Source organism: Aplidium turbinatum, chromosome 6 (genome assembly GCF_918807975.1).
Source record: "Aplidium turbinatum chromosome 6, kaAplTurb1.1, whole genome shotgun sequence".
NCBI classification, from domain to species: Eukaryota; Metazoa; Chordata; class Ascidiacea; order Aplousobranchia; family Polyclinidae; genus Aplidium; species Aplidium turbinatum.
The window spans coordinates 16,299,112-16,321,853 of record NC_137477.1 but is presented as its reverse complement, the minus strand read 5'-3'; the positions used below and the strand labels follow the sequence as shown (position 1 = coordinate 16,321,853).

The window sequence follows — 22,742 nt, the reverse complement described above, 5'->3', positions numbered from 1 at the left end:
GCAATATCTTTACAAAAACCTTCACACTTTAAAAAAACTACAATATGGCCAACTCACAAATCATAATGTTGGTTCCACTTGGGATCCAGTGTCGCTTTGCAGGTACCAGTAGCATGACACTGCCCGGAACCGTCCACCAATATCTTCGCGAAAGGATCTGGAAGCCCTAGTAACGAATAACGAAGATGAGGTTATTTCCATAAAATGACACCCGTAGTTAAAGCAATCCAATATATACGAACGAACAAAATTACAAACTTCAAGTTCAAAAAAAAGTTTAAGCGAGCGTCATCGGTGCCATACCAACGCTTTGAACATGTACAGCAGCGGCGCAGCACACAAGCTTAAATCCCATCAAAGTATAACACAAATAACAAATATAGTCAAAAATAATGGAGTGTTACTTACTGAAGAAATCTCGTTTGCAGATATTCTTGGCGCAGAGAACTGTAAAGAAAATATTTTGATTATATTGGATGCACCAGTAAGACACACAGAATATGGTCAATGTTTGCACGTCAACTGGTCTGCTGGTTATTCCAGGGGGTGTCGAAAACCACACAGCAAGAAGCAATGTTTTTGTATTACATACACAACCGAATATCAGCGGGATATTACACTAGATGTTAGAACCACTGGGCAGATTCCTTTTAAATATAAATGATATCTTCATTTGAAATTTTACTTTATTCGTCTGCGTTTAAAGCCATCAGAAACAGCAATATCCAAAAGGTAGACTAAGTAGTTCACATGGCATCGCATGGTAAGATTCTCGATTTTACACATCAAGGCGTTTTTCACGTGACGTCGTGTCTGTGACACTACAACTCACAGACGGCGCCATTAGGTCATCGTCGGTTGATAGCACCAGAGAGACCTGGCCGACGGCTGTTGTCAACAAATTCTTCACGTGTTTAAAATCAGATCTGCTATTTTAAATTAAACTGCATTCCCAAAGCTATCCAAACCGAACGACTAGTATTCAAGAGGGTGTCTCTGAGAAGTTGCCATTAGGGATAAAGATTGTCGCCAAGTTTCAGCCTGACCATTGCGTAAGTGCCAGCGTGGCAACACGTCAAATGGCAAAGAAGAAGAAGAACAGTTAAAATACTGAACTGGGTAGAAGTTTGGAGGTATTGGGGAGAAGAGGTTTTTGCTTTCGATTAAATTAAGACGCCTCCAACCTCGACTGACTACATTTCCTCTCACGAAAGAGTCGTGCTGCTTGAGAATAGTCGTGAGGTTAGTCGTTGCCACTATGTGTCAAGTAAGCTCAGATTTTGAACAAGACGTTCAATCAAGTCAATGTCATGATAACGTTTCTTCCACTCAAATGGAGATTCAGTCGCGGTATCGGATGTCGAAAGGACATCTCAGCTCCAACCACAACGAAACCAAAGAGACTAACCAAGGAAACCAACAAAATGACCAACCGTCACCAGGCCGAGGTGGGCTCCACGTTTGTGACGTCACTTCAAGCTCGACAAACGAAGGGTTTCAGTGATCAAGAAGTTGCTGTGATCATTAACTTCTACACTACACATTTTAGTACTCCCTTCCAATCTTGAGCCCAAGCCACTGGATCTATTCTGACAAATATCGCGACTCATGAACTTGAAGGGACCATCAATGAAACATTGCCAGAGTGGAAGAAGAAATCTCGTTTCAATATCAGCAGGAAACCAAACAACGACAACGAAAGTGAATTACTGTAACGTCAGAACGATGCCATTCAACGTTTTGTCACCAACAACAAAAAAGTGCAAACATTCCGCAGCTGGACTGGCATTCCTCAAGCTTACGCAGGCAGCCTTTACGTCGATTTAACGTCGTATGAAGTCAAACAAAGATAAAATGCCTGAGCCACGTTGTAATGCGGAAACCAGTTTGCGCTCAAGTACAAGTTAACATGGCTCTGCTTGTTAACATTAATATCATGTGTGCCAACGTTAAATCAACACAAGGATACGAGACTTGATTATGGCAGGCCAGTTATGCGGATGCAACTAGATTTCTGTGTCAACTTTTTCGGGGTAATCGGGTATTCAAAACAAAAACAGTTTGAAATATTTAGTTACTTTGCGCCTTGGTTCCGTTTCACAAGAAAATCAATTTTGTTTTGTTGTGATTTCCTAACGATTTGCTGATTACTCTATTTGCATAAAGAGTGTCGGTAAGAAAGTATTTCAAAATATTTCAATTTTTGACAGCCTTGGTCTTGACTACTTGGAACCGAACCATCTGGCAGAGCGTTAGAAAACGACGTAAATTACTTCGAGTTGAGCTGGAATTCAACTCAGGTCAGCCTGATCTAGAGACCAAAATTGACTTTAAAATTTAAAAAAATTGACTTTATTGACATAACGAAAATTTGATTAAATGATTGTTTCTTGTATTTTATATTTAAAATAAAGCTGCTTGAACGAAAAAACGCAAAATCATCAAAAAACATTGAAATCCTCAACAGAATATATTGGACACGGCTGAAGGCCATATAAGAAATCAACGAATTCCACATTGTAAAGTCCACCGTGAACATCACATTCACCAAGAACAAGAGTTGAAATGTGACGTAATGTTTAGTTCAGTAGGCCAAGCCTTAAGAACGGTTGTAACAATTTCTCCCTAGAGCAGTGTAATGTTCATAATCATGAAAGAAATCAAGGGCTATAGTAGAAAGGGCGCCACTCCTCAATCGACGGCACGCCTTTCGGTGTCTTGCCAAAGACACGGCCACATGCTCTTGAGCGGTGTCAAATCTGTGCTCAATCAACTTTCTGGTCTTTTATGTCCATTATTCTGGAAATATCGTCATTGTTTTGCAGCATGGGCTCTATCCAAGGGGGGTGAGGGGGGTGATCACCTCCCCACTCATTGAAGTGGTAGGTGAGCAATGCAAAATAACCCCCCCCCCCCCCCCCACTCATTTGGCTTTGAAAAGGTTTTGTGATATCTTATTGATCGAATTTTGAAAAAAAAAAATTTCGGTTGTTAACTGGTATCACTTCTTTGGTTTGGTAACCCTGAACTACGAGACAGGCGTTTACGATGTGGAGTTTTAACTTAGTTAAACGCTTACCCAAAAATGCCATTTCCGAAACATACTTTGTGAAACTATTTGGAAGCCCTGTGCACATTGATGATCAATAAAGCTGATGCTGCAATGGGGGGTCTGGGGGGCGCAGCCCCCCAGAAATTGAAATGACTATGATGATTTTAACCCACTGTCGAAAAATCACCCCCCCGAATTCTAAAAGTGGATAGAGCCCCTGTTTTGCAGTGTGAAGCTAAACGAAGTGCACCAGCACAGATTGAGAATGATGAACAAAAAGTTGTAAAACCAATAACGTATCAGTTTTTCTCCCTCAGCATTAAAAAAAAAACATTTGGACTGAACGTGTCAATTACATGGAATTGACTTTATTGATCGAAAATTAACCAACGACAAAAAATTGACTTTTTATTGACCTATCAAATTATGATTTTGAAACCTACTCCTTGTGTCCAGAACTCTCTTAAAATCACACCGCAATAAGTTACTAAAATACCTTGACTTTTTTTACTTCACTTGCCCTAACAATCACTAAGTGATCATCACTTAAAACCAATATACCAATATTTTTTTTTGTATTTTCACCAACAAGATTTTGTAAATCCTTCATTGCATTACAAACGACCAAAAAACAACCAGATTTTATTGTGTAAACACTCAAAAGGAGCTGTGCTGATCAATCATTGAAAGATATAACACCGCTTCATTTTCAACTTTCAACATCGTTTGGTGCCTTTGACTGCATACAGTCAGCACCAGCTCTCCATCAAGCAAACATGAAATAGCTATCAGGATCTATACAATGGCGCCGATTCCCTGCATGTTACGTCATAATAACGACAACAATAAATGAACAAAGGTCGTGTGCAAGGTTATCGTGTCGCCTGCACAGAACAAGGACGATAAGGATTACGCAGTTATACAGTATTTAATAAGGCACTGGTTGGCATGGTTGCGATCAAAGAGTATTGTTCGTGGCAGATGTTGCCAGGGTTAGGTTTAAGAAATGTGCTCTTTGCCCAGGGCTTCATATTTTCCCAAATACACTAACAAGTTTTTGGCTTTAAAGTTTTCTCAACTTAGCCACGGTCTTAGAATTATTCGATCAGGAATATTGGAAACATTCCTACCCCATATCTTCTGATAGGGAGACATATAAAAGAGGAAAAAGATCTTTGCACTTCGTAGATTTGTTGACATTTCAGCAATAAAAAAGGTGAATTTAGCATCGAAGAATACATGACTCACCTGTAACCCGAATTTTCTTCACTTTAAACATATTTACTCCCATGACCACTTGTGTCGTCACAATCGAATCTCAAATCCACAATGTACAATGCAATTATTGGCGCGAAATACTCGCGCACAGATCACAGCCAATTCACTTATGTTAGATATTATACATCTTTCTGCTGAAAGTCCAAAAATGAATGTTTTGAAAACCAGGCAAAAAGTTGGTTGATCCTGGAGGGCAGAGAAGGTAACAAGTCGCGTGAGTTTATTCAAAAATTAGCAAAGTATTAACAAGCTTCATCTTCAAGAGATACCCAGCAAAAAAGCAGCATTTATATTTAATGTAAGATCAGGTAATAAGCCTAAAGTGAAATGACTCTTCAGTGGTTTTCAATCACAAATATCTGCTTCTGACTGGCAACGTAACCGCAAGTCACTGCCAGAAGGCAAATGCAGTGGAAAAGGACTCACTAGTTAGCTTTTTCTGAGAAAGGACGTAATTTTGACGTGAAATACTAGTAGCAATTTGCTAAAAAGACAAGCCAACTCCACAGAATATTAGTTATGAAAATACCCTGATCAACAAAAATCTTTTAATAATTTAAACTTTCATTAAAGCAAGCAGATGAAAGAGCTTTCAACAAATGCTACCTTCCGTTGTTTCATCAACAAGTGATGTTAGACAGATAAAACAAATGAAACGTTTGGATATTTTTGCATAATTAATAACCAGCCTCCTCTTTGGACGTCGGCTCCAGTCGGAGACTAACCGAAAGTCCAAGAATCCTTTGTAAGTAACCGATGTCTGCCGAGCGAGCAGTTCGTGCAACCAACATCCACCATATCAACGTTTATGAATGTAGAATATATAAAAAAATATAATGTAAAGGATTTAATTGGAACATCTAAGCAAGCAAGCCATAGACGGACGTCTACAGGCGCCCAGTCTATCAGACAGGTAAGCAGTTATGTATCAGTAAACTAATGTCATTGTACGTTGCATTTACCCAAACTACATTTTGTTACAAAATAATCGACTGAGTTTGGCCACCTATTGATTTTCAAATTGCAGCAAAAAACATAATTCTCTCCACCCATAGTCGGCAAGCAGTCCAGACAAATGATCAATTAAATGAACATATCATTAAACCAACGCAACCTGTCTGATTCGATTTCCAAAAAAAACTAAATCACGATTACATTGATGAAAGCTTGAAGTGAGATGCCGGGAAATACCAAACGTCTGCTTCAAGTACCACAATAGTTGGAACCAGCAAGCGTGACCTTTATTTGCCAGCGTTAACTTGGAGTAAGTAGAACGCCATCACGCAATCGCATAATGGAAACTGTTGGCATGATGGCTAATTGCCTGCCACCACAGCTTTGTGCTCGTTCAAAGCTGACGCGATTTCGACGTGAAATCAACGTTTAAATGATATAGAACATACGTGGCATTGATCACAACCTCCAGCTGTCTGCAGAGTTCCTGTTGATATTTGTCGCTCGCCTTGGCGACTCTGGTTCGCCATCATCAAGACTGGAAGGCAGACATCTCGTCTCAAGCCACATCGGTTGCCCCTGGCGACGCCCGGAGCGCATCCTTGATAGGTGACGCCATCGACAAGCCATGCAAGTGCTGATGGGCAGTGATTTACTTCAATTAGGAGATTAAGTTAAAACTGAATTCATGTGCAATGTGCATGTACGCCGCTCGTTTAAATAAGACACAGCCTCGTAGAAGTCGGTCGTGTCTGAAGTTAGAACGAGCAACTGAACGTTGAAGAACGCTTCAGTTACCGCTCTCAACCGTTTGTGGCCTCGCTTACTTTGACACCAACTAAGTACGAATTGTGTTAGGAACAACCTCGTTCATTTGAGGCTGTGTCTTATTTAAATGAGCGCTGTACAATAGTACATGCACATGAATTCAGCACTGAGAGCCATGACTGGAGCGTTCTTCAACGTTTAGTTGCTCGTTCTAACTTCAGACACGACCGAATTCTTCAAGGTGCTTAACTTACCAGCACAATAGAAAGCTTTTTGATGTCTGATCAATTTAATAATTTTAGCTCACTGAAGCGGGTTAATGTTCAACAAATTTCCAAACGATTTCTTTGTCGTTGCTACGATTACCGTTTTCAAATTACTTTGTTTCGTATAAAACTCTTCGTGTTGACGTCGTTTTGAATTTTGCTTTGAACAAAGCGAAAATAAGACACACCACAAAGATTTTATGATTAATTATTCAGGCTTACAAGAGTTTGGCACAAAAGTTTTTGAAAGAAGGAAGCCGCCTATCTTCGTGTCTACTTTCAAGCATCATGTTTTTGAGTGTCTTACGAAAGACAAAACCACATGCTCTTGAGCGGTGGCCTTTTCGAGCGCCGCACAAAGGCTCTCACCGTTCGGCCATGCAGCCGCCAGTCCGCCACATAAACCAGTGAGAGAGGTTAACATAATGAACTCTGCCAGCATTCAATAAATGTTACTGCCAAATTTTTAAATCTCTAACTCTTTCTACATCTTCACTTCACCTTGCTTGGAAAATAAGCAAGGTTTCCTTGGAGAAACAAACACAACGCCTTCAAAATATTGACAAACAACACAAAATCTAGTCAGAAAACGGTGTTTTTTCACATTATTCAACAATCAATGTAAAAATGACTGACTTTGAAACTTAAAAAGACTTGAATTTGCACGAAACTTACTACATTCTGCTGTTTCAAAAGTTAACTTAAACGCTTTGTCTAGCACGCTAACTGCGACATAAATCATCGCCAACAACTTCGCTGTCTGCATCGCCACCGTAAATGCATGCGACGTGACATCAGCGAATTCCATTGCGCTTCAAAACAAAATTTAACGTACAAAAAGCCAATCACAATGTTGCGGCGACGTTTCGCAATCCACGAATTAAAGGATTTTCTCCATCCAGAAGAAGTACAAAAATAAACACGAACTTTTTCCTTCCACGATAAATCCCTCCAATCGGGCACAATCGCTTTGAAATCTTAGGCATTGTCCCTCATCAATTTTAAAGAGAAAAGCAGTTTCCGTGGTATGCAGCAAAAACTAACCCAAAAGTTTTAAATTACCGTACCAAACGTTTTTTTCTCCGTTTTATTGAACACAACTCAAGTCAAGACCAAATATATCTGCGAAAGTGTGTAATTTGGTTTTGTTCACGAACGAAATAAGCTACCTAATACCGTTGTATGTATGTCTCAACCATGTCAACCAAGATGCTATTGATGTATCAGCATAACTTATGTGGTTGTGATAAAGCATAGACTACTTCAATAAAGCCAGGAAAGTAACCGAGCTATAACTTTTTAACATCACTCCGACGTTATTAAAATATTATCAAAATATTGATTTTGATTAGAAGAAAAAATAAATAAGACCTCTATCATCGACCATCCAGGATCAACGTCGGAAATATTCAAACTATTCCACAGAGACGACTGAGAAGCTTATCTATCCAGACAGGAAACTAATTATTCAACACACAAATGAAGCAATCGAACGTTGCAACAGCGCAACATAGACGTACCATGCATGGCTGCAAACTACAAGCGGTAATCCCACCAGTAATCTTTCAGCAGGCGCATTACAGTGCAAGGTCTGGTACACTGCCACTTCTGAACCTTGTGCAAACTAGGGACTAGTGCAAACTACCTTGTTTCAAAACTAGAGAAGCTGACACAATGCAAAGATGGAAACCGCACACGCCTATCAGCAAAATATCTTGTCAAGAGTCGAGTTGTTAGGCGTTTTAGGGATACCGACCGAAGAGGTGAAAGACTTCCTATCGCCCAAGAAAAATCACAATTAAAAGAAATTAAAGAATAAAAAAGCATGAAGTCATGAATGAGAAGGATTCGTATTATTGTAACATATGCATAGATTTAAGGCGAGAAAATGCGTGAGGGCACGATATCCAAGCCTTTGCGAGGATACAAACAGCAAGTCTAAAGTTCCATATAGGCTGAGGTTTATCATCGTGATGGGGCATCTGGGAATGACTTATTAATTCGACGGTACATAGTATATTCTGCCGTATGGTTTAATTTTAGAAACTACAAGATTGCAGAAGTTTATAAACCAAATAACCAACAATTGAAGAAATGTAAGGTGCGTAGTAATCAGACTGGCATGTGCCAAGTCATGAAGCTGCAGGTAACCGTTTGAAAGCGAAAATAAGGTATTACAGGATCAATCAAGCAATGAAGCCCGGATAGTGAAGCTTACACTCTCCTGAACCTGAAACATCTCCATAAAGTTTAATCATAAAAACTCAAAAACTTCTGATTTTCTTGCTCTCTCAATTGCTGAACTTCTGCCTTGTCTAACCACTACAATGACACCAAATAAAAAAACTGTGACAGCGATTTATGAAAAGTTCCATGATGTGCATATCGTTTGAGTGTGTTATCAAGAGCGTGAGCTGTGGAAGCAGTTCATTTATCCCATTAGCTGACAGACTGATAACAAACTTGACATAATGAAGTTGCTGCAAACAACACAGATCACCAGCTGCGCTTCTGCACACGCAATTCATTTATCTTCTTCAAACGAAAAAGAAAAAGTTCTTTAGCATGCGAAAGTCTTGGTGGAATGCACTCTCAAGGAATATGAACGATAATACCATCAAAGCATTGCTAGTGTTAAAATGAAAACTTAACATTTTGTTTCGAATAAAATGAATGATCGGCTTACACGTTCGCGCATTACCAAACTCCTTGAGACGCGATCATTTGTGAGCCTCAGGGCACAATAGAACCGCGTGATGACATTTTTCGGCCAAGTATTTGCCAACAACGGACTTTCTTCACATGGTCCGTAGAGATTATGCTCATAGGTTTCTCAAAACGATCCATAGCAAACTTTCAGAGAATCCCAGTGTCAATTAATAATTTCCAACTCGAATCACCGCTGGCAGGAACACCCGCAGCTTGGCGCAAATGTGTATGAGTGGGCAATGACAAGATGATCGGCGCCAACACGGATCCCTTTCACGTGTATCTTCACAACTGAACTTCTATTCAGTTGCTGCCAATAGACAGTGGCTCAAGGAACGACAGAAGTGAAATTTTTTTTTTTTAAATCTTTCATGCGTTTGCTGCAAAAAAAATGCCAGAGAAATTTACAGATTCACCGTATGTGGCAAAAAACCCTCAAGCCTGACCTCGACCTGAAGTCGCTATGACTGCAATGACTTCTAGTTGCAGTTCTAATGGTCTATCGCTCCACAGTCATCGTAACAAGCGACGGTCTTCCTCTAAAGCTGCTTCAGCTAGAAATCAATCACGGCCACCTCTGCTACAGTATTTAGTCAAGTTGCTTTTAGCTTGAATCAATTAATCTGAATCTTGATGTTAGCATTCATCATGGCGGCGATGATCTGGTTCACTACTGTCCAGATTCTCGGTTCCACCTGTCTGCGGGTGTTGAAATTTCGAATTTCAACATTAATCCTCTGTAATTCGACAAATGTTTTTGTCAGGCAAAGATTTGTGATTAGTCTGGCTCGCATCTGGTTTGTTGAGTCACAGACAGTGAGTCAAGTTTCAAATAATTGAAATCTCATCGAATTGTTTTAAGCCTACGCCATCTCAGACAGTTAACAAATGACGCGACGCTTACATCGGTTGCTCGTTGCACGATGTAAAACCAACGCCAGCCTACAAGTGGCACTTGCTGACCTACTGTTGGATTAACTCGAAACCTCACAGGAACTTTCACGAATTCCGGAACCCGACTGACCAGTGCCGCACAACTAAAATCGGATTCCATCAGATAGGAGCATGACAAATGACAATTTCGTTCACAAAAAGTTTGTCAATCAAGTGTCCAAAAAGTTACGCTAATTTAACAGATAGCTGACATGGTCAGCAAAATTCATCGGCGTCAATACAAAAAAAAGCTTAACTCAATCACAACAAAGAGTAATACAAAGACTAACAAGACCCGGCAGTTCGAACCAGACTGAATAATCTCGCGAGCAAACACCTTCGAGAAAATATTGAACGATGTTGAATTGACACAAATTTCTAGTTAAAAGTTCAATTGTAACGACAAGCAAAGCAACCGGACAATTACAATTGAAAGCCAAGCAATATCCTGGAAGATAAAAAAGTCGAAATAACATGATATTGATGACATTACTGCCTGGAAAGTACAGAATAACCTTCGATGTTTTCTGGGCCAAACTTTCCCACAGTTTGATCTAGCGAGAAAAGTTTCAACGAAGCTGCGATGTTGTCACCACATCAGTGAACAATTCCACTCGTCAGTGGAATTCCTCGCATTCTTGAGTGACTGAACGTAAGTAAGTAACAATGCTCTCCGTGGCACTTGCTAACTAGGGTTAACTTCACCACACTGTGATTCCACCATTTCGCTTACAGCATCGGTTGAACTTGCGAATACATTTTCGAACTAAAGTTGCATTAATGATTTGGCAAAGCAGAAGCAACTATCTAACCTTAAAATTTTCAACCTTTAGTTTTTATTCACATCTTTCTGACTGAATCAAGATCGATTTACTTTCCATCAGCTTTTTTCAGCTGAACTATTGGCTATATATTTATTATGCACTATGCAGTTACAATTTTCTTCTTTATTAAAATTACCCCCTTTGTCAATGAAACTTACTCCCAGACCTAGATTATCCTCGGCTAAGAACCTTTGATCTAGTCTCAACGACATTTTCGGTTTAAAGAATTGGGGTACTCGAAACAAAAGACAATTTAAAATTTACGTGATCAAAATTTGTTCACACGTAATGTTTGTTTCTAACAGTTGTAAGCCCTATGAGAACTAACAAATCTTTAAAAAGCACGCCGTAAAGTCACGCTCTTTGATTTTCACGCACTTTCTGTCTTCTGTGATTCTTGTGCGTTTCGTTGAGGTTGGCAGTGAATATATTCATTTGGTGGGCGTGTCACGCCTGAGCTGTGTGGGAACAGCATAATTGACGTTTTCCAACTTTCGATTTATTCGTTGAAAAGAACATTCTTTGACTGATCAATTAAACTCTACGAAAACGAGAATTGACGTTTAATACTCAAAAGGAGTGCTGTTCGAACGCACAATTCCTTGTTTAAAAACCCAAAAAATCGTGAAACCACAAATGTTGCTTTTTAAATACGAGGTTAGTTTCGTTTGCATCGAGCCACAATGATCAACATCAATACAGTGACACAAACAATGCGTTAGATGATTCTGGCTGAATCTGGTTTTTGGCAGCCACCAGACTCAGATGAAAAATGCAAAGTAACGGATAGAACGGATCCAATCGCGACGCTGAGTTGCTGTTAAATACGAGCTGGACCAGACCACAAACAGACACGATTTGTTGCGTAACTACAACGTTTGATAACGCAACAACCCAGAAGCTCATGTGTGCCGATCGAAAAACAGTCAACACAGCAGGTCACGATACGTCATCGCGTCTGGCGCGATAGCAGGCGACAGTGAATCATCAAATATTCACAAGGTTTTTATCAACAAGAAGATTTAAATTAGAAAGAACAAACAATCCTTCGGGCATGGTTCGACAGAAACAGCAGGTCAACCCTTTATTGACAATTTTATAACAAAAATATTTTTGTCCTACTCAGGCTATCACACGAGGTGTTTGAAGATTCGGGTCAGTGGATGGAAATGAAATCTCACTGTCTAATTTGAACTACACTATGCCATGGAAATAAAATGTCTCACCACGACATAGCAGCGTGCTTTCAAAGGGCGCCGAACCGACGTCCCTTCGAAAGTAAGTCGAATGCTTTCGCGTTTCGTCACAGCTTATTTCCTGAAAAGGATGCCACGCCACGAGGAGAAAAAAAATAACACGACTAAAATAGAAAATCAAAAAAGTTTATCTGTATTTCCATGAATGTCTACAATTCAAACAAATCTTACAAACTTTATCACGTTTCAAAACACTCAAGACTTTGCTACCTTGTCTCGTTTCATGAGCATGCTAATGTATCGCTTATTATAGCCATTTTCTTCGTCCGAGACACGTTTATGACAAAAAGTGAAAACAGATACGTTATCATGATATCCTACGAATGCCTGTATGAACTTATCAGTATCCAATAACCTGCAATGTCTGATGACTTGCGCCAAATTGGACCTTCTCGGCTAAAAACGTTTCGCGATGCAGCACCAGTTGCTACTTCAACGCAAACCATCCAAACATACTCCCAGTTTGGAAGATAGGGTCTTTTCAATAATTCCGCTAAAAAAAGACAAAATAAGAAGGCTACGACGCTGTGGCTACGTGCTGGGGGTTAAGAGTGTGATGTCACAATTATATACGAAATCTACAGAATATAAAAACACAAGAAAGTCACAAACACACGTCAATCATCAATTGCGTTTCTGCAACGTTCTATTGCATTCATTTCACAAAACGCAATCTCGGTGTTAAATTCAATTCAAATCACAATGATGCAGAAAATAAAAGAATGTCGAGTTGCTTCAGGGTGGGACTTTGGCTGAGAGAGCAATCGGAAACCAAACCAGTGATCAATGCCCCGAAAACTTCGAAGGTTTGAGATTATCAGTATTTCTCGTCCTGGGTTTATATCTTGGGATTTCAAGCAAATTCAAAAATAGTTAACCCTCAACTACACTTGTCAACTTTGGATGATATGTCGACTGAAACAATATGTATATACCACTTGAAAGCTATTGATTAAGAAAGTCTTTTGCTTATTCTTTAAAACAATTGTTTATTTCGACAAGCTAAAACTGTCTAACTTTCCTGAACTGATCAAACCACACACGGCTAACGACCGAAACCAAGCTGCCCCATGTTGTTTAATTCTGCCCTGCCTTGTAATTGGAATATCTGCAGATTTTAAATCAACAACAGCGGGTCTGAGTGACTGGCCACTACAGAGTGAGAAAAAGTCGGCGAAAAGCTCGCACCAGACAAGACATCGGAAACGGAGTCACGACCCGTGTTTGTCGTGGCAGTGCAGCCTGGTTCAATCAGACGCTGACACGTTTAATTAACGTCTGACTTTGTCAAAATCAACGTCAAAATTGACAGCATTTCTAAAGCAACCTGGCTTGCTAGTGAGATCCATCCAAGACGAAAGTGCGAGTGTTCGACAATAATTTGATAATTGCTGGTTCGAATGTTAATTACAGGCAATTCTGTTATAAGCGTCGTCGGCATTTGAACGGTTTCCCATCCGCGTCTGCAGGCGATCTGCTCATTCGTATTTATCAACATATCCTTTAATAATCCGTCAGCTCACTGTCGCATTCCACAGCAATCGGCCACCCATCTAGTGTTCATGATAAAAAAACGTCTGTTGTTCCTAGACTGACGTTGATTCAAGGTTAAGAATTTGAAGTTATACCATGGTGAGTATGACCTAATTGCGGAGCAGTGAGACCAGATTACTTTATTTACAACTTTTGTTTCACCAAGAACAGCCAGAAATGATAGAAACACGGACGTTTGTCAGTTTTTTTGAAACAGATATAAAAAATAGCAAGCAGTACGTGTCTAACGTTGAAAAAAGATTGCGTGCTTGGAATGGCACTTCACAAAAAGCCGTTTGATAAAACGAACAGTTTATTTGAAAATGTAAAGCTGCAACCAGAATAATCTAAATTCTCACAAACCAGTAAATCCGACACGAATCTTTCAACGTTGCAATTTGTTGAACAGACATAAAAACGGTGAAAAACTAAAAATTATTAAGAAGAGCGATTGATACCCGTCAAACAACCGTTTGAGTTGTGAACACGAGTTGGATGACCCTCGGTCAACAAGTGCAGAACTTTATGCTCGGTGTGAGGCGCAACTGAGCAACCGCTGTAAAACTATTAATCCAGATGCATACGTTTGTTTGATGCAACGTAACGTTGTTCACACAACGCAGCGATAATGCTGTTAGCAGTGTTGTCTGAAACTATGCAGTTTTCACAATTCCTCATGGAGACGCTACAACAAAACATCGGCAAACCCACCAATACGTGTACATTAAACAAAAGCTTAGACATCGACGATGCCCATTGAAGCGCATCGGATTCACAACCATTCATTTCGACATCAATGCTTTGAACAAGCAGACGACACGAAGCGCGGTGAATATTGTACAATGATACGTTGATAAAAAGATAGTTCTCAAATACAGAAATCGCGTTTTTGTGTTAAAATACATAGAACCACCAAATAAAGAGTCCATTAAACACACAGGTGCAGAAAGCTTTTTTTTCAATAGATCACGCAAGGAAAGACATGGCTTCAGACCAAGCACCAAGAACAATAACAATTTCATGCAAAACTAAGAATTAAATCAGACATACACTCTGATAGCAAGAACTACTTTCCAAGTAAAAGCCTGTATTTCTGCAAAAAAAAAATTCTTTCTTACCTCACTAATTCAATTTTTGTACATAGGTGCCCATTCGCCCAATAAAAGTAAAAATGCCAATGTTGGAAGAGTACAGGGCAGTATAAATGTCAATTCAGACTGCAAAGCATCATCACAAATTGCTTTGACTTGCTCTGAACCGACTTTAAATATTCCAGTTCGCGTCAAACGAATATCACAAACAAAAACAAACTCAAGTCAAGTTCCCAGATGACCTAAAACAGGTGGCTTTAATGTTTGTTTATGTGTCCAACTTTTTGAAAATTTGGAATGTGACCATTCAAATCAACAACTTTTATAGCAGCCTGATGATAACCACAGTGACTGTTACATAACACGAAGCTTCTCTAGATCGAGGATACCGATTATGTAAAATGTTGATGCAAGATTGCAAGGGTATCTTCCACAATACACAGTGGTATAGGTGGTACACCACAAAGAAATGCAAAAAAAAGGTTTTACAAAATTTGTCATAAATATACTTTTCACACGGAACAAGAAGTCTTGGTTACAATGAAACTGTGCAACGCTTGATTTCTCTTAATTAGAGCTTGAGCGTTGTCTATTATACACTTGATTAAGTGGCTTTGGTGCTCTTCAAAGCTGCTTCACAACCAACTGTGGATCATGAATGAAAGAACCCATATAGAAAAACAAAAAATTAACAACACAATCTAACGTTGATGCGACATAACGACGCTTCTCAAACACGATTGAGAATGTAAAGCTTGGTTACATTGTAGGCTATCAGATTACAACGGTGGCAGGAAGTCTAACAGCCATTGGCGAGCTTTGGATACAATTGTTTGAAACGAAATTTCTTTTGGTCAACTCACCCTACAGTAAATTCTTTGCAAGAAAATATCACGTCCAAACAAAAATTCAGTTTGGACACTTATCTCAATGCAGTATTTTCGTTTTATAACCCTTTTAAGGCTAACTAATTTATAAGTTACAGAAACCATTCTTGACAGACCATGCAGACCACCATTCTTGACTGCAATCATAACGTTGTTTTTCTTTTTTTAATCTTTCAACTATTTTTGACACATTAATCACAAAAGTTTACCAAATCTCATTTTACAAGAACAGCAGTTGTTTCCAATCTTCAAGGGCGAAGTCAGTTTGTACTAAAGAATCATTAATTATATACCGCATCTTCTTCTGAAAGCTTTTCAGGAATTATTTCCAGTTCTGTCCTGGATTTTGTGTTGTTTTACCTTTAGATCAAACCGCTGCATGACAATATGAAGTGATACCCATGACATATTGTAGTTATATTTTCTTTGACTTAATAGCCATTGTGTCGCATTAAACAAATTTCATAAGTGTAACTGTAAGATCGAAATTTTAAAAGGAATTTATGGAAATATGCTAAAATTGAATAAAGAAAGGTGTGAACTTATTTTACTTTCTTCTAAATGCCGTGTTTTAGAATCTAATGACGTACCGGTATATAACTATTACGCAGAACAAGACTAACTAAATGTTCGGTGCATGGCCACCTAAAGATATGGCCTGATTTGTCACATTTTGCAGAAACTTCCAGGTTTTTCTAACTTTGGGCGAACGTTTAAATAAATTTTTCTAAAAATTAGGTTTTTACGCCTTCTTTTCTCTTTTCCCCAAATGACACAATAGGTTTTAACATTCTCACATGTTGAAAAACAAAGAAAATTTGATTTCGAAGATTTTAGTCAGACTGTTAATTTTCAATAACAGTCTGATTTTGCGTTTTTCAACTTACTTTTTCTCATTTGCTACTGCTTCCCCAAGGCAACAAAAAAGTTTTATGTCATTAGGAAACAGCAAAAAGTAATAATATCTCAAAAAATGTCAGTCAAACACTAGCAGTAGCTGTAATCAAAATCTGCAAAATGTGACAAATCAGGCCGCATCTCCAGGTGGCCATGGTTCGGTGTAACATTAAATACCAAATTGTGAAACGAAAACTTTGTCAATGATACAATTAAACCTGATTTTTCGACTTAAAAATATATTTTGCTTCATTGGTTGTCAATGAATACTGATTAGAGATCTTGTTCTTGCTTATGAGGAGTTGTATAGAAATTTGTGAGCTACAATTGCTGTCTCGATTTGTCGTCAATCGCTTGATTGCAAGAATCAATTACCAGGGCTCACCACTAGTAGGTTGACAACTTAGAGATGATGCACAAATGTTAATACTTGTAAAGCTCTAACTCATATATTTGTCACTCACAAGTACGCTCGGTAATTCAAATGTATTCTTAAGATGCGATGTGCTATTACTTCATGCTTTAAAAGAGTTCGTAATACCATTGCTCGAGTAATGACTCTCAGTTGTTGACATAACCATATTTTCTCTTATATATAGGTAGTTTCACTAGCTCCATGTAATGCAACCACATGCTTTAAACTGCGCCGATTGGTCTACACAATTGTTTTCATTTCAAAATACAAGAAAATCTTTTAGCAACAAATTCATCCAAAAGCAAATGTTTGCATGGAAACAAATCGAAGTGTTTTGAAAATTAAAAAACTTTTTGCTGCAAGCAACCCATAATAGATCCACAAGAATCTTCAAGTGATACCAAGAAATCGAGTTTATATACATCAAATGTAAGAGGAAGATCTTAACTTTGACATAAGCACAATCCAAGCTAACATATTATGCAGCATGTGATTGTGAAGGACATCAAAACAAACCATAAAATGACGTGCAGAGATCATATTCCATGCATGCATTCACGAATGCCTACCACAAGGCCAGACAAGTAAATTATTGTTTTCTTATAGGAGCAGAATTAGTTACCATTCACAATCCTTATTGTTGACGTTGCAGATCTTTACACAACAGTATTTTCAGAAGATGCACATTACACAAATAACACCTATCAAATGCCCACTCTGACGGATGTTTGCTTTCGTGTGGCATCAAAAAGCACAGCTGCCCACTATGACAGGTTTACTGTGGCTGCCAACATTGCAACCAAGGGCAAAATGTCAGGACATTCTTTTGTCATGTGGCATTGTGGCAGTAAACAGCTAAATCGGCAAACATATCGCAATGACGGTCCGTGACGTCACGAACAGAGCCACTGATAAGGAAAATGCAACCGTCAGGCTTTTAACCGATCAAGTTAAAGCGTGGCTAACGGTTTTAGATGCTGCTGGTTGGAAATGTTTCTGTTACTCCTTGTTGTACATAACTACCTAACTCTTTTTTCACCAATATAGCCCTGAATGAACATTGAACACTCCATTTTTAATATTGAATGGCTGCATGCGTACCATGTTACATATTCTGTTTAGGTACTATATTTTACTATGTTACGAAGCCGTGGTTTTGCAATGTTTGCACTTCAATTTCTGATGCCGATTACTTGTGCAATTCGAAAATTGCAAGTTATCTTAATATAATTCATATCATCTAGTTAGTAGCAGAAATTCTAAATGGCAAAAAGAAAGCAGACACTGGCACGCTTCTTATTTCGTATGAGACATGATTGTTTAGATTTCAGGGCAGGTAATGGAAACCCAAGTCAATGCTGCTATACCATGCATTCAATTTGGTGATTTGTAGATGAGACACTCAAAAGCAACATTGTCACCAGACGTACAGTATATATAGTGTATACTGACACTGACTCCCTTTCCTGGGAGCTGTGGCACCAGTACAGTATTCAGCGGTGGAGTAAATAAAAGTCAGCACCTACACTCCAAGTTGCTACACTGTTGCCTTGGAAGAAAGTTTGGCTGCACCATACATAATGTAGTGTATGAAGTGCAGCACTATATAGTCTAAAGTAAACTCCATGAAACTGAATGTGGTGTGGTTTAAATAACGTATTTTTTGAAAATTCAAACTCAACACATAGAATCAAGAACAATACAGTACAACATACTGCAGCATGTACAATGTATGTATACCTTCACTGCAAATTATGCACTGTAGTTTGTAACTACGGTATGTTTAAGTTTTGGAATTCTTCACCTTGAAGTCCTCATCCTTGCCTTGAACAACACTCACTGCCAGTTACAACATCCTTCCAAATGTATAAATTGCTGTGGCATGTGTCGAGGTCCTAACAATGTTTTTGATCTTTTGAAAGTACATTTTTAGGCCTAGTTCTGCTCAGCAGCATGGGTTTCCGGTCATCGCGACCTTCTGAGCACTGATCATGTTGACAAGCATGCAAAAATCGAACCCATCCTTTTCCAAGGACTCCAATCTGGATGGCTTTATTCTTCATGTCATAATCTTCAGTGGATGCAAACTCATCAACTCTATCATCTACGCCTCACACACTTCTTTCAAATCCTTTTCTAATCCTTTAGAGGAAGCCTTTTTGTTGGAGAAAAACCTTATCAATCTTATTCATTTTTCGATCTGGCCACAGTGCTGCTTTACATCATCCAAAGAAGAGATGTCAGTTGTGCAACGAAAAAAAATCAGCAAAACATCTTTGGCTTAGTGCCCAGCAGTGATGACAGAGGTATTATCGGTGACTGGATCAATCCTTAAAAGAACTCTCTAGCCTCCCGAAAGCAAGCCTAGTACTATTGAGGATTATCATCAGGAGACGTGGGTGTAAACTGCCAAGTGATTTTATCAACTCATCAATTTTCACTTTATAGTCAAACTACTGAATGACAATAGCCTACTGAAGACAAGATAAGATGACCTTTTTATTAGCAGTGGGCTACTGGGGTGATTTTTCAAAAACAACAGAACTAAAGTTTAAAAGGTGCCTATGGACAATGGACATACCCAGGAATGTTTAAAAAAAATTTTTTGATTTTGTGCAAATTCCGGATGGAGCCCGGACTTTTTGTGAAAAAACAAGATGGCCGACGTACAAATTGACGAATCTGCAATAAGTTTGCTTCCTGTCAAGCTTTTGGGCTGGTTTTGGTGTCAAAAGAAGCAGAAAGTTGAGCCTGTTTGTTTAAAAGAGCAATAAACACTTAGTGTGTATGACAACTACAAAACAAATGAAAAAAAGTGCCTTTTGAAGCTTTTTTCAGCTTGTTTTCTGTCAAATTTTTCACATTTTACTTCATTTCAGATTTTTTTAGATCGGTTTATGCCAGATGTTAGAGAAACGAGAGCTGAGACTGAAGTCATACCTTCGAGTAGGCAAGTCAGTTGTCGCCTTAGTTGTAGTCCTGGCTCTAGTGAAGCTTGTGGCTAGGGGTGGTGATGGCAAGACTACTTCCATGGTAGACGAGTTTAACCTGGTGTTGAAGGAGAGTGGTACTCAAAAATCCTTCTCGCTCTAAAGACCGCAGATTAACAAGATTGGGTCACATTGCTGGTGCGTTGATTGATTGTGTTCTCCATTTCAAGAAGATGCTATCCAGAAATAGCAAGAATAACCTCCTTGTCAGAGCCTGTTTCCTTTACCTGGAGAATGAGTTCATTGTGGCATCACTAAAAGCATTGTCTCACTTCTGTCACAAGGTGACAATGCCTTACCTCAACATGGTAGAGCGTTGCCAACACTCCGACCTCGTCCAGATCCTTCCTAAACTACACAAAGATCTTGAGAGGGCTAATCTTGAAACCCTGTCTGATTTCCATGTTCCCTGGGAGCATGTGAATGCTGAATCACACAGCCCCACAACAGACCTCGACCACTACTTAGTTGCTGCTATGGCCAAGCAGGGTGCACTTGGCCTCAAGATACAATGTGGAAGAGAGCACTGGGAAGACGAGACAGAGAATAGTGAGAGGAGAACAAGGATCCATACACTAACTGACTGAAAAAATGAGGGTAAACCTCCTCACAGAGAACTTGCTCTCAGAAAGATACTTAGCCCAATTCGGAAACCTTGCAGGACTGTTCGCAGCACATTCAAATAGATACTTCAAAGCGAAACGAATAAAGAGATGATCTAATGTTTGCTAAAGATGCACTAATTGACAGTGAGCTAGCATCCCGCAAAGTGATGAAGAATTTAGATGAAATGGAGATTGCAAGGACAGAAACAGAAAAAGAATTGATAAAAACTAACCTGAAGGAACGCATTAAAAAGAGCAGGAGGGAGGGAGATTTCCTCAACCACCTGATGCATCAATGTAAGGGACATGGGGGCCGAATTACAAAAGTGGAAGAGCTCCAAGTTCTGCCAAAAGCATCATCATCCACACAGAAAAAATTCTCCGCATGGAAATCCAGTACCAACGGATGATTCATCCATGCCACAGCCAGGCAAATCCCAGTCTCTACAAAGTAAACAGTTGAATGTAGGTACCATGCTGCCGAACCTAGCTGTGATTCTTGAAACTGAGGATGAGGATGTTGGGTCCATTTTCTCAACAGAAGATGAGGTATATGCCATCTTAAACTGCTGCAGCTTTCTCTGGTGAAACAGATCAACCAGTGAAAATGTGTATTGCAGCAGCAATTCCTGAACTTCTTATTAAAGAATACCCTATACTTCTACGAATCTGGCTGTGGTGTAGGACGGAGAAAACAATCAACGTCAGTGGTTTTTGGCAAGGGTCTGCCATTTAAACAATGATGGCACTGTAGAATGTGACCACTACCAGCGGGTTGACAGTAAGAACAATAGCCTACCATGTGGAGGAGACCAAAAAGAGATGACATTCAGGAATGTCATTCCTGTTCAAATCGTCCCTGCCAAGGTTGAGATTGAATGGGTGTTCCAAGGTGTGACAACCATTCTTCGTCGTATGAGCTGTTCTTCGGGACTATATGTTTGGGCATGATGTCATCAGCCACTCTACAGTCTCGTCATCCAGGGTCTTCAGTCCAAGCGTTCCATGTGGTGGTTGATGGATTGGGCAGTCATGGACGACATGATCTACTGTCTGGTCTGTGGCGCCACACTCGCATCCCGGTGAGGAAGCCAGGCCCCATCTGCACATGTCTGAACGAAAGCGACCGACGCCGGTTCGTAGGCGGTTAAGCCGGACCCACGCAAGTCTTGCGAGGGACATTCCCGGAGGGTGGGGATCGACGTCGGGTAGGAAATCATGGAGTCGGGAGGTGTTGTTTTGCCACTCCATGTTCCATGTGTAGTTCGTCCAGTGTGCCGCACTTATTCCAAGATCTTCAACGTTGTTCAGAAGCTGTTGTGCGGCGGGCACAAATGGGCGTCTTGATTTCAGTCGCTGCTGTCCTCCAGGTAGGCGCTGGAGTGCACTGTGGAGGAGGTGGTCGGGGTCCAGTGCGCGACGAGCAAGGGAAATCATGGCTCCTTTACGGCGAAGCTCAGCAGGTTGGATGCCTGCAAGGATGGGAAGGCAGTCCGTTGGAGTGGGACGCAGGCATCCAGTCACAGTGCGTAGTGCGTCATTGATGGCGGTGTCAATGTGGCGGGTGTGAGAGCTGCGGCACCACACTGGTGCGCAGTACTCAGCGGTAGAATGGACGAGGGCCAAGGTAGCTGTGCGAAGGGTTTTCGCATCAGCTCCCCAGCCGGAACCCGCCAGCCGCCTCAAAAGTGCAACGCGCGCCGATAGTTTTTTGCGCAGTGACTCCAGGTGTCGTCGGTACGTGAGTGACCTGTCCAGGGTTACGCCGAGGTAGGTGGGTTCGGCGCAGTAGGGGAGGTGTTCGTCATCGGTGGTAATGTTGATCTCACGTTTTGCTTCCTTGTTGTTTAGATGGAAGGCCGCCGACACTGTCTTTGCCTTGCTGAGCTGTAGCTTCCATTTCTGGAGATATGTTGATATAGTTGACATGTCCTGGCTTAGGTTCCTCTCCATTGACTGCCAGTCTCCGGCTGGATGCAGGAGAGCCAGATCGTCTGCGTAAGCATACTTCCTGGAGATGGTGTCAGGCAGATCATAGATGTAAGTGTTAAAGAGGAGGGGAGCCAGGACAGAGCCCTGTGGGACGCCGTTCCTGAGTCGACGTAGTCTACTTCGTCGGCCGCTACCGGTGGAAAGAGTAAAGCTGCGGTTTTGCACAAGTTCCATAATCATATGGACCATGTGCCTGTCAGGAAGGAGACGAAGTAGTTTGCAGGTAAGGCCGCTGTGCCATACAGTGTCGTAGGCAGCCGTGAGATCGACAAACACGGCGCCAGCCTTCTTT

The 22,742-nt window shown here is 40.2% G+C and overlaps 1 protein-coding gene across 2 annotated transcripts in view; it reads right to left on the bottom strand.

Moving 5' to 3' along the window:
* LOC145771624 (E3 ubiquitin-protein ligase SMURF2-like) overlaps positions 1-22,742 on the bottom strand; it is a 43,448-nt gene that overhangs the window by 7,057 nt on the left and 13,649 nt on the right. The window contains exons 1-3 of one of the 2 annotated variants that reach the window (XM_082583339.1): positions 4,301-4,421; positions 409-447; positions 58-166 (exon numbers count right to left, since the gene is read on the bottom strand). In XM_082583339.1, the coding sequence (XP_082439465.1) occupies positions 58-166; positions 409-447; positions 4,301-4,343 (191 nt within the window). In that variant the 5' untranslated portion in view covers positions 4,344-4,421. Of the gene's footprint in view, positions 1-57; positions 167-408; positions 448-4,300; positions 4,422-22,742 lie in introns of those variants that run through there. The other variant, XM_082583338.1, reaches the window with a different exon arrangement.